We start from the raw sequence: 11,567 nt of genomic DNA, 5'->3' as shown, positions 1-11,567 counted from the left end.
AACCAGAGTTACAATAAGAAGAAACAGCCCACTTGGAGAGACCGCAATTTTCCAAACTAAAATTATTTATCCTTTGTAATCTTTAAATACGTACTGACAGACATTCATGTCAAAATTATTTGATGAAGTGCCCATAATTTAATCCAAACCATTATTTGCCAACAAATGCACTAAAATTATTTATTCTTCTATAGGAATATACATCAGATAATGTTCAAGACAACAATTATGATAATCACATTGCTATGCTTGAAAACAAATGCAAAGAAAAACAGGTATACTTTGACATTTATTTAATTGAATTATTTTTCATTACTCACTTGTCATGACCATTGTGAATAGGAAATCATTTTTGTTGCTTTTGTTTTTTCAAACAGATTTTATCTAAATTTCTTAAAACTCGCCCTTGATAATATAATTCCTTTCATAACAAGGGTTAAGATTAACATATTGATTACTATGATAATAAAACACTTTTTTTGTTATAGAGCAAAATAATAAACAACCCTGCAGTCTCCTGATGATGTACCAGGAAAATTACCCTATGTTGTTTGCCTACAGGCACCAATTTATAAAAAAAAACTGCTGTATTTTAATGCAGTAGTGAGAATAATTGCTAAAAGAAATAAAACACTAGGTAACTATTAATAATTGTATTACTCTACGGTATTTGGTAACTATATTAAAGAGAACTTCCTTTAACTGTTTTTTAAGAGGTCATCTGTTCTTCTGAAGAATCTTCTGCCCCGTCATAACCTGTCAACACCAGCACTTTATCCCTATTGCTCTGCTCTCCTTCCTTGCCATACTGTTCATCATCCACATCAGACTCCTCCCTCCTGCGCTTCCTCCTAACATTAACGTCTCTCTTCAAGTCAAAAATACTGACAGGTTCCCCTTGCAACACTATATAATCACTGGTCCTGGTCTCCTTCGTATAGTTAAGTTTATCAACTTCCCTCTTGCTGCAGTTGCTCAGGACGTGGCGAGCAAAAAGGTTGGACATTGTGGTGGAGAACTGGCATTTGATGCACTTCAGATTCTTGGAATCTTGTTTATCACGGTGTAGGATTACATGCTTGTGGAGGTCATTCAATCTGAAGACAGAAAAAATACAGATAAAACCTCCAGCTGTTTAAATATCACCACGCAATAAATACCTCCTAGATGTGTAACCACATTCGGTACAGTTGTAAGTGGAACCATCTTTTCCCAGGTAGGAATCACTCTCGTGTGACATCAAGTGCTTCTTTAAGTCGCCCTTTCTCTTGGTTGAATAAGGGCACAAAGTACAAGTATATAACTCGTCCAGTTCTGGTTTCTTGTGACACAAGAGATGTTTGGGCAGGTCACCTTTCCTCTTGGTAGCATAAGTACACTGAGGACACTTGTACATTGGTACTACAAAAAAATTCTCATTACTATTTAATTTTGAAAAATCGCAATAGAATTACCATTTCCATCTTCACAATGAGTTAAAAGATGTTTTGGCATATCGCATTTCCTTCTTGTAGCATAAGGGCATTCTGAGCAAGCATAAATCGGTAATTCCACAGGAGAGGTATGATCTTGCAGATGTTGAGTCATTTCTGATTTTTTGGTTGTTTGCATTGAACAATATGGGCAGACAAATATTGTTCTATTACCACCTCCAGGTTCGCTTAATAATTTGCTTAATTTAACCCGAGGAGGCTGAAATCAACGCGAAAATCATATTAATCCTGTAAAAAAAATAACTGAATCTCTACCTTCACCGAAAACGGCTCTTTTTTCTTATAAGGTGCTCGTACTTTTTTAAGCGAAAATACTTGATCATCCTCTTGGTGCTCCAACGCGTCACATGCATCGTTGTTATCTTCCAAAATTGCCTCATCGTGATTTATAATATGTTCATCTAATTCGTCGATGTTCTCCGTCTGAAACTCGCAATATTTACATCTGAACACATCCCCCTGATCGGTATCATCTTCGTCTTCTTCGATAACGATGGAGTCCTCCTCTTTTAACTCAGTCATTTTTAAAGAAGAACATAAGAATAGGAAAATTCAAGCGGCCATGCAATAAAGCAATGAAACGAAGAGCTTTTACTGTCACCTGTCAAATGACGTATTGAGATGCGTTTCGTATAGCATCATGAATGCATCAGCGCCTGCGTATACAAACTTTTTGACAGACCGAGTTTTGAAATAAGATTTGATTAAAGAAATGTATTAATGTTGCTATACTAACATTTTAATAAACGATATAATAATTACTCCTTTATTCTGTAGTATATGCAAAATGTAATACACATTATTTTGACTAAACACCATTATGCATTAGTATTGGGCTTAATCGAAACAATCAAATTATATTCAATTATTCCGGTTATATCGAAACATGTTAACTTAACAAGGAAGAAAAACAAAATCATAAATAAGGTATGTGGTGCATAAATCAACTATACCTTTCCTAAAATAACTCGATCACTATTATCGATAAATAATATATTTCAACAGTATCGATGAATTTCGATTCGATCAAACAATGTTAAATAAATCTATTGATCTTTATATAATATGTAGTCCCTTCACAACGGAATATATATTTAAGTAAAATACTTCTAATTATTCAATTAATATTCAGTGATTTCATTATTAATGTTTTAATGTAAATATTTTATAAATAACAATTCGAAATTCAAACTGTCACCTGAAATGTTGACAGTTTTTAGAACTTCTGGAATATTTCGTTGACGATCAAAAGTTTTATTTTTCATTTGAGAGGATGGATGATTGGAGTTATAAACAAATTATTTGTAGGGTTTGTTTATCTGATACGGGTCAATTTCAAACTATTTTTACGTCGGTTGAATTAAAAGATTCACAGGACAAGATGCACCTGTCGGAAATGATATGTTCCTTTAGCAATGTGCAGGTATTTTGCTTAAAATAACAGATAATTTTAACATTATATTTTGGTTATTCTCAGATGACTTTAGGAGACGGTCTCCCCGAACAGATTTGCGTGAATTGTGCTGAAGAAACTATTAAGATGTACACGTTTAAAAACCGGTGTGAAGATAGTGATAAGTTTTTGAGGAAACGACTGCTAATGTTTACAGGAGATAACAATTTTTCTAAAGTAAACCCTGAAAATACTGAAGATTCAAAAACTTTTCATGACACAGACGTGGAGAAGGATATTTTGGACAGTTTAGATAAAGACTTCGATTTTGATTATGCAACGAATTTGAGTGATAGTGATGATTTTAAAAATGAATACACTGAAACAGTGGTTCCACAAAAAACAAAAGAATATGAGTGTGATATTTGCTTCAAGCGCTTTACAAGGGAGGACCTGCTGTTAAGACACAAAATAGCTCATGCAATGAAAATGGAAGAGTTCAAAGATGCAGAAGATTCCGATTCTGAGGAACCCAATGAAATAGAAGAAAGCAAAATTGATGATATCTCTTACCAGGGCCCTGACTGTGCAGTACTGAATGATGAAGAACATCCGACATATTTAAGCTGTGGTTTATGTAAGAAGGATTTTGTTAAATTTGAGGAATTTGACAAGCATTTTGATGAACATCTAAGAACTTGTAAAAATACTAGTAAAATGTCTGATACGGTTGTAATCAATAATGACTGTTCCACTTTATTTTTATGTAGTTTGTGTAGTAATATGTTTGTTAGTATAGATAAGTTTGAAAAACATTTGGAGGAACATGTAGTTGTGAAAACTGAAAATAATAAAACTACTTATACTTGTAAAACATGTAGCAAAGTGGTTGAGCACATGGATGCTTTTAAAGTGCATCTTAAAGATGAGCACGACAGAGTGAAGTAAAGAAAAGCAACTGTTGATATTAAGTTGCTGTAAATCATAATATTTTAGGTGTTCCTGTATTGTGCCCAAATACTCAAAAGAAAGGCTTTTTAAAAATCATCTTAAGTACCACAAGGAGAAGTCCAACAAAGATGAGATGAACAATAAATCTGGATATCTATGTAGTCACTGCAAGAAAACCTTTCTTTCTAAAACAGAGCTTGGAGCTCATTACGCCAGCATTGCGATAAACAAGAAAATGTCCTCAAAAAAGAAACCTCATGTTTGTGAAATATGTCTTAAAGGTGAAAGTTTGTCATGGTATCGCCACAAAAAAATCACACAACGTTTTTCTTATAGCCTTCAACCAGATATCGAATTTAAAGGATCATTTACGCACACATAACGGGGAGAAGCCGTTTCTGTGTCCCACATGCGGGAAGGGTTTTAATCAGTTAGGTTCGTCATTGTTCTTTGGTGTTCGCATCTTGAAATTTCTGGAACATCATTGTTTGTAGGGAATCTGAGACAGCATCAGGTGAGACATAGTGGCGTTAAGTCGCACGTCTGCACGACATGCGGGAGCGGTTTCGCCAGTAAAGGGGAGTTGGATGCTCATACGCGAAAACACACGGGTTGGTATATATTTTAAATTCAGTTAATGATAAACAGTGATGATGCTTTATCTCCAGGTGCAAGACCTTTCGTTTGTGATACTTGCGGTAACGGGTTCACTACCTCCTCATCTCTGACCAAACACAAAAGGATACACTCTGGCGAGAAGCCATACGAATGCGATTACTGCGGGATGAAGTTCTCCAGATCGGGAATCTTATCCCGGCACAGACGTATCCACACCGGCGAGAAGCCCTACGTCTGCAAATACTGCAATAAGGCCTTCACTCAGTCCAACGATCTAAACTCCCACTTGAGGATACACACTGGAGAAAAGCCATATATCTGCGACGAATGCGGGCAACCTTTCAGGCAAAGTTCGGCATTACGTAGTCACAAGAAAACACATTCCGGCCATAACGGCGTCAAAACTAACAGCGGCGCCTTCCCCCAGGTCCTAGTAAAGGAAGAGGAAAAGATATTTGTGGAAGAACAAGACCAAATATTCATCATACCTTGAAATTCTTATGAAAGAATTTCTGTTAATCTAAGAAACCTCCAGTACAATTAAGTGTAAGTTTTGTTATTACGACAATAAATTATTAAAATTTGCATTTGATTTATTATTAATAAAAATACATACTTGATTAAATTCCCATTATCCTTAATTACACCACTGATTTATCACACACACAATCAAGTTGACACTTCCTCGTTGCTTCCGTCAAAATCCAACTTGACATCTTCATGTAAACCCTCCACGTCCACCTCGGACTCGCCCGCGTTCAGCATGTTCAGCGTCACCTCCTGCTTCATCAACGATTGCTGGGACTGTTGGTTGGTAAGCTGTCTGACAGGCAAACCGGCATCCTCGAAAGCCTTTTTCTTCAGCGCCGTCCTAATTTGCGATCTGATTTTTAATAGACAAAACACTATGAGCGTTAGAGAATGGACAGAAATGAGACATTGACTTACACCGTGCGACGTTTAATGTGTTCGCTAATTTGGTTAAGACCCTCGGAAAATTGTTTTACTACCTGCCGCAACATTTCGATTTCCTCGTCTGTCCATTTTCTAAACGAACATCACCCGTTAGAACTAAACTTAAACGCAAATAAAATGCACACCTACCCGCTGGGGCATTCGGAATTTGGATGAAGCTGCATGGTAAGATCACCCAATCTGTTGAAGGCTTGCCCTGCCGCCGTAAATATCTCACCTACCTAAAACAGAATTGTTATTACAAAATTTACGCCTTACAAGAAAAAATATTTTTCATACTTTGCTTGCAGAACTCATTTCTAATTATTATTGTTTACTAAACAACGTTCGAGAATACATAACCCTATTTAGCAACAAACCGTGTATCTTCTTTTCACTTTCCAAGCCATTTAATAAAATAAACAATCATATTTTTATGTCACATACTTATTACATTTTTACTAATTGTGCAACAATTATACAACCATCTAAAGAATATTTATTATCGATACTAAATGTAGAATTAATATTTATTGACACCAAAAAATACTGTAAATGAAACGGTGCTTGACTTTACGTCAAATCTCGTGTCAAAAAATACTAGTAGTGGATGAGAAGTAATAATGATTTTCACTTCGAAATAACATATTATTTCCAAAAAAAATGAGTGTAACATCTAGAGTAGATGATTTGGTGCAGTCCGTGTCCTTATATACAAGACTACCAATTGTTTTTCACTTATATTTATTACCGTTTTTAATATTGTACCCGGTATGGATATATTTATGGATAGGTTTGTGGGGTTTCTGGGAACATTATGAAGGGGGTTTCGTTTGTCTGGCTGCAATAGGCTGTATTCAGATACTTTCGTGTTTAGCGTGTTATTGGTCGGTGCATATTAATTGCTTCTTCACTTGTAAAAAGGTAATTTTTGAATCATATGGGTAGAAAAAATTTACTTAATGTTAATTAATGCTTAAGGAAAATGATCCGTTCAAAGCAACCATCGCTAAGGTGATCCCTACGCCGAATAATGGAAGCTCAGAGATCGTATGGTTGCGAAAAACTAAGGTACTGCTAAAATTCAGACATTCTGAGGTTTGATTTACTTAATAGGTCACATGTTTTAGCTCCAAGATTCCAGTTACATGATCCATTTCATTTTTCAAAAGACCAAGTACATCTGGAACTCGGATAAAAAGACTTTCATGGGTGTTGAGTTCCCCGTCCACAAGTCCTACTTAGAGTACAACAATTCTAAGGGATTCCAGGAGGAAGAGGATGTCAAACAGGCCGAAATTATCTATAACAGGAACGATCTGGAGATGGTAGTGCCGGAGTTCTCGGAACTGTTTGTGGAGAGGGCCACGGCGCCATTTTTTGTGTTCCAAATATTCTGTGTGGCCCTGTGGTGTTTAGATAAATACTGGTATTACTCGATCTTCACTTTAATTATGCTGGTATTGTTCGAGTGCACGCTAGTTCAACAACAACTGAAGAACATGGCGGAAATCCGTAAGATGGGCAGTAAACCATATAATATATTGGTGTATCGAAGCAGGAGGTGGCGTCCCTTACCGACAAATGAGCTGGTCCCCGGCGACATAATCTCCATCACCAGGTCGCAGAAGGATAGTCTCATTCCCTGCGACGTCTTATTGTTGAGGGGCTCATGTATTGTAGATGAGAGTATGCTCACTGGTGAATCGGTGCCTCAAATGAAGGAAGCTATAGAGACTTGCGATCCTCAGAAAATCCTGGACCCGGATGCCGAGGGGAAATTTCACGTCCTGTTTGGTAAGTCTGTTTTTATTTTTTTCACACTTAACGTGTAATTACCATCGCCCTTCTTAGGTGGAACTAAGGTAGTACAACACACCCCTCCAAACAAAGCGACCAGCGGCTTACGGCCACAGGATAACGGCTGCGTCGCTTACGTCCTGAGGACAGGGTTCAACACCTCCCAGGGCAAATTGCTCCGTACCATTCTCTTTGGCGTGAAGCGCGTTACGGCCAATAATAAAGAAACTTTTGGTTTTATATCGTTCCTGCTGATATTCGCTATAGCCGCAGCCGCCTACGTGTGGCAGAAGGGCGTCGAAGACCCCGAGAGGAATAGGTACAAGCTCTTCCTGGAGTGCACGTTGATTCTCACGTCCGTCATTCCCCCAGAGCTGCCGATAGAACTGTCGTTGGCCGTCAACACCTCGCTGATGGCGTTGTCCAAGCTCGGGGTGTTCTGTACGGAACCGTTTCGGATACCGTTCGCGGGTAAGGTCAACATTTGCTGTTTCGACAAGACCGGCACCCTGACAAGCGACAATCTGGTCGTGGAGGGCGTGGCCCTGGCCCAGAATGGCTCAAAGGTCACTGCGATACAAGACGCGCCGGTCGAGACTATTCACGTGTTGGCGTCCTGTCATTCTTTGGCTCAGCTGGATGACGGCCTGGTAGGCGATCCCCTGGAGAAAGCGACCATGACCGCGCTAGACTGGGTGGTCACCAAAGCCGATTGCGTCTTGCCCAAGAGGGGCAAGTCTCCGGGACTGAAGATTTTCGCCAGGCATCACTTTTCCTCGCAGCTGAAGAGAATGTCCGTCATCGCCGGCCACAACGTCCAAGGACTGTCGGACACCATGTACCTGGCGGCCGTCAAGGGGGCCCCCGAAGTGCTTAGGTCGATGTTTGCTGAGGTAATTGGATTTCAAAACTAATTCGTGTTTTTTAATAATGTATTTTAATGATATTCATGTTTTTTTTAAAGCAAATTTACTCATATACATTTCAAACACTAATCATTGATATATTTTCCATTTTAATCAATGATTTTTTACCATTTCCCTGGTAAAACTAATGTCATAAAATCCAGAGGTTCTAGAAAACGCGTTTATGGAAATATTCGCAGAAAAAATTGTAACCCATCGATTTGAAGCCATTTACCAAAAATATTATGACAGAGTTGGCATAGTTTCTATCTTCCTTGTGCTAAAATTGTTATTTTTTTTTTCAAATACTACAAGAAACATCATTTTCCACCTTCAAGAACATTTTCTACAGCCACTGTCTCATATTCTTTCAAATCGCTGTCATGTTGAATGGGTCACCAGTTAAAGTTACAAGTAAAAAAAATCACAACGGCTTTTACGTTGGGCATAAAACAACTTTGTTGGATTCCTTAGATCCGAATCTGTTTAACGGCGTTACCAGTTCATATCAAAAACTTTGGGAAAGAAATAGAATCCTTGCTAATATAAATTAGGGACGCTGAAAAAAATATGGATAGTTTCTAGAATAGGCTAGATTCTTCTCTAGACTCTATTCTTTAAAATATCCCTACTATAAATTGAAAGTTGAGACATGGGATATCAATAGTCTTAGATCTTTTTTTCCTTTCACGGCGATGGGTTTGTTACAAGTCATAAATCATAAATTCTAGGTACCCGCCAAGTACGACGAGGTCTACCTGGAGCTGTCCCGACGCGGCGCCCGCGTCCTCGCCCTCGGCTACAAGAAACTCGGCCTGCTCTCCAACCAGCAGCTGCGTGACCTATCCCGCGACGACATCGAACAGCAACTGGACTTCGCCGGTTTCGTCATCATCTCCTGCCCGCTGAAGAGTGACTCGAAGCACGTCATCCGCGAGCTGCAGCACGCGTCCCACAAGGTCGTCATGATCACCGGGGATAACCCGCTGACGGCCTGTCACGTCGCCGTCGAGCTCAAGTTCACCAACAAGCCCGTCTTCATCCTCACCGAAACCAAGAAGTCGGACTTCGTGTGGGAGAACGTGCATCAGACCCAGACGCTGCCGCTGGAGGCCGAATACGACCGGCTGGTGAACAAGCACGACCTCTGCGTCACAGGGGACGGCCTGAACTACCTGCGGAAGAACCATTCGGCGTTCCTGATGAAAATCCTACCTCACGTCTCGGTATTCGCGCGTTTTGCCCCGAAACAGAAGGAATTCGTCGTAACCCAACTGAAGAGCCTCGGGTACACGACGCTGATGTGCGGCGACGGCACGAACGACGTAGGCGCCTTGAAACATGCGGACGTCGGTGTCGCGATATTGTCCCACGCGCCGGAACGTCTCCCCGACAAGGACAAAGAGAAGGAGCGCGAGAAGGAAAGGGAACGACAACAGCGGGAGGAAAGGGAGAAACAGCGTACCGCCAGACCTAATCAAATCCGAGCTATGGTGGAGCAAAGGGATCGTCTTCAGAACAAAATGAATAAACTGATGAAGGAGATGGAGGAGGAGGACCAGCTTCAGGTGGTGAAGCTGGGCGATGCGAGTATCGCGTCGCCCTTCACCAGTAAACTTTCATCGATAATGTGCAGTGAGTATGCCATAACGTAAATTCAAGTCCTTCCTAAAAACAATGATTCGACTTTCAGTTTGCCACGTAATCAAGCAGGGTCGTTGCACTTTAGTAACCACGTTGCAGATGTTTAAAATTCTCGCCCTCAACGCCTTAATATTGGCCTACACCCAGTCCGTGCTGTATTTGGACGGCATTAAGTTACGAGATACCCAAGCCACCCTGCAAGGATTCCTTTTGGCTGCGTGCTTCTTGTTTATATCCCGGTCGAAGGTAAGTTATCAGGCAATGTTGATATCCAGACATAGTAATCCGTTCTTTGTTCCATCCAGCCGTTGAAGACGTTGTCGAAGCAAAGACCGCTACCGAACATTTTCAACTGGTACACAATATCCACAGTGCTCCTGCAGTTCACAGTTCACTTTGTCTGTTTAATCTTCTTGGTACAAATGGCGAAAGCACAGATACCCGTGTAAGTTAATATATAAACAAAAGTTATGCATGTTTTTACTTTAAAGTAAAGCCAGTAGATATTCGAGTACTTAATTCCACCTTTGATCGGGATTTTCCTTGAAAATGACCTTATTTGTAATATATATTTAAAAATAGCATTGCAATTTTTTCCCGGAAACTCTTCTTCAAGATAGTTGATATAATATGGCGATTTACTGGAACATTCGATATAAACCTCCCCTACCAAATTCATAACCACTTCTCAATTCTTACTATTTAAAAAAAATCATTAAAAACAGCTTTCATTTTGGGAAAACATTTCTACTTTTGAATGTTATGAGCAATAGGCTGACTAACTTCAGTTTTACTAATTAAGAATCCACGTTCTTTTTATTTCGGACTAGAAGAATTTTAATCATGTCTGCAAAGGACGTATATATTCTAATTTTTTTTTCACTTGAAAGAACATAAGATGTATTTCCCTTAACCAGAATACTCCAAAATGTCCTAAAATTATTTTTTTAAAATTGATAAGCCCTTAAATTAGTTAATAAAAAAATCAACATTTGTGGGCCCTTTGACTATTAAATTAAGGAATTAAAAAATGGCTGATTTTTCACATACCTGATGTCGTCTTTTGTTCTGTCGTCTGTTCTTTTAACCTACATGATTGTTGGCAGGGATGAAACCAAAGTGAATTCCACCGAACCAGTAAAACAGCTCACCGAAGAGGAAGAAGACAGCCTATTTGAACCAAACATTACGAATAGCACAGTGTACATCATTTCCCTGGCATTACAGATCGCGACGTTTGCAATAAACTACAGGGTAAGTTTATTTCTTTCGCTTTGATACTCCAAACACACTCATCTCGATTGCAGGGTAATCCTTATATGGAGAGTCTGACACAAAACAAGGCTTTACTGTACAGTATCATAGGATCCAGTAGTGTCGTCCTGGCCCTCACCTTGGGAATCATGCCGGAGCTGTCGACCCATTTCGAAGTCATAATATTCCCCGATGATGTCAGTACTCAGGCTTACAGCATCGCCTCTGTTCGCTAATATATTTTTTTTGTTTCAGTTCAAGTATATGTTACTTCTAGTCTTGATTTGCGACTTTGTGTTCTCGTATTTAGTTGATAGGATATGTCTATGGATTTGCGGCGAGGGAAGGTCGAAAGTATCATAGTAATAATTGTTTTTTTACACAGATTCAAACATATTTACGTCATTCCAAAAAGATAAAGAAATAAAAGTCTCTTGATACAAAACCGGTGTTTTATTTAATTATAGAAGATTAATTTGTACTCACTTGCACAGTATACTTAATTCCGGAATATTAACCACTTAAAATCTTTCACGAAATTATTATGCACTCCGC

At 39.1% G+C, this 11,567-nt stretch overlaps 4 protein-coding genes across 4 annotated transcripts; 2 read left to right on the top strand and 2 right to left on the bottom strand.

Annotated features, from left to right (window-relative positions):
* Positions 1-638: 638 nt before the first annotated feature.
* On the bottom strand, positions 639-2,104 carry LOC143202440 (uncharacterized). The gene is made up of 4 exons (XM_076413975.1): positions 1,749-2,104; positions 1,455-1,692; positions 1,161-1,401; positions 639-1,097 (listed from the first exon to the last, which is right to left on the bottom strand). Exons 1-4 carry the CDS (start codon positions 2,013-2,015, stop codon positions 710-712), a joined length of 1,134 nt encoding a protein of 377 aa, XP_076270090.1. The 5' UTR covers positions 2,016-2,104; the 3' UTR covers positions 639-709.
* A 467-nt stretch (positions 2,105-2,571) lies between these two features.
* LOC143202425 (uncharacterized) lies at positions 2,572-5,040 on the top strand. The gene is made up of 6 exons (XM_076413961.1): positions 2,572-2,916; positions 2,971-3,830; positions 3,883-4,118; positions 4,174-4,272; positions 4,332-4,448; positions 4,506-5,040. The coding sequence occupies exons 1-6, from the start codon at positions 2,767-2,769 to the stop codon at positions 4,946-4,948; spliced, it is 1,905 nt and encodes a 634-aa protein (XP_076270076.1). The 5' UTR covers positions 2,572-2,766; the 3' UTR covers positions 4,949-5,040.
* On the bottom strand, positions 5,028-5,866 carry LOC143202450 (BPTF-associated chromatin complex component 1). The gene is made up of 4 exons (XM_076413992.1): positions 5,710-5,866; positions 5,560-5,651; positions 5,404-5,502; positions 5,028-5,338 (listed from the first exon to the last, which is right to left on the bottom strand). Exons 1-4 carry the CDS (start codon positions 5,725-5,727, stop codon positions 5,125-5,127), a joined length of 423 nt encoding a protein of 140 aa, XP_076270107.1. The 5' UTR covers positions 5,728-5,866; the 3' UTR covers positions 5,028-5,124.
* LOC143202421 (endoplasmic reticulum transmembrane helix translocase) lies at positions 5,806-11,457 on the top strand. Its single transcript, XM_076413956.1, has 10 exons — positions 5,806-6,333; positions 6,391-6,480; positions 6,540-7,206; positions 7,264-8,102; positions 8,846-9,749; positions 9,808-10,004; positions 10,064-10,203; positions 10,865-11,012; positions 11,066-11,209; positions 11,268-11,457. The coding sequence occupies exons 1-10, from the start codon at positions 6,073-6,075 to the stop codon at positions 11,373-11,375; spliced, it is 3,498 nt and encodes a 1,165-aa protein (XP_076270071.1). The 5' UTR covers positions 5,806-6,072; the 3' UTR covers positions 11,376-11,457.
* The last annotated feature ends 110 nt before the right edge of the window (positions 11,458-11,567 follow it).

This window comes from Rhynchophorus ferrugineus, unplaced genomic scaffold, assembly GCF_030347505.1.
Source record: "Rhynchophorus ferrugineus isolate W39M unplaced genomic scaffold, kcgeb_rfMv2 rfM9, whole genome shotgun sequence".
Taxonomy (NCBI): domain Eukaryota; kingdom Metazoa; phylum Arthropoda; class Insecta; order Coleoptera; family Curculionidae; genus Rhynchophorus; species Rhynchophorus ferrugineus.
The sequence above is the reverse complement of the archived record's forward strand: the minus strand, read 5'-3'. Positions and strand labels throughout refer to the sequence as shown.

Excerpts from the sequence above, each read along its gene's own strand:
- LOC143202440 (XM_076413975.1), bottom strand. The coding sequence starts at position 2,015 with ATGACTGAGTTAAAAGAGGAGGACTCCATCGTTATCGAAGAAGACGAA. Across the intron at positions 1,402-1,454 it reads TCATTGTGAAGATGGAAATG|TACCAATGTACAAGTGTCCT; the intron begins GTAATTCTATTG and ends ATTTTTTTGTAG. Across the intron at positions 1,098-1,160 it reads TGTGGTTACACATCTAGGAG|ATTGAATGACCTCCACAAGC; the intron begins GTATTTATTGCG and ends TTCTGTCTTCAG.
- LOC143202425 (XM_076413961.1), top strand. The coding sequence starts at position 2,767 with ATGGATGATTGGAGTTATAAACAAATTATTTGTAGGGTTTGTTTATCT. Across the intron at positions 3,831-3,882 it reads GATGAGCACGACAGAGTGAA|GTGTTCCTGTATTGTGCCCA; the intron begins GTAAAGAAAAGC and ends ATAATATTTTAG. Across the intron at positions 4,273-4,331 it reads GAAGGGTTTTAATCAGTTAG|GGAATCTGAGACAGCATCAG; the intron begins GTTCGTCATTGT and ends CATTGTTTGTAG.
- LOC143202450 (XM_076413992.1), bottom strand. Across the intron at positions 5,503-5,559 it reads AATTCCGAATGCCCCAGCGG|AAAATGGACAGACGAGGAAA; the intron begins GTAGGTGTGCAT and ends ATGTTCGTTTAG. Across the intron at positions 5,339-5,403 it reads CACATTAAACGTCGCACGGT|ATCGCAAATTAGGACGGCGC; the intron begins GTAAGTCAATGT and ends ATTAAAAATCAG.
- LOC143202421 (XM_076413956.1), top strand. The coding sequence starts at position 6,073 with ATGAGTGTAACATCTAGAGTAGATGATTTGGTGCAGTCCGTGTCCTTA. Across the intron at positions 8,103-8,845 it reads TTAGGTCGATGTTTGCTGAG|GTACCCGCCAAGTACGACGA; the intron begins GTAATTGGATTT and ends CATAAATTCTAG. Across the intron at positions 10,204-10,864 it reads GCGAAAGCACAGATACCCGT|GGATGAAACCAAAGTGAATT; the intron begins GTAAGTTAATAT and ends GATTGTTGGCAG.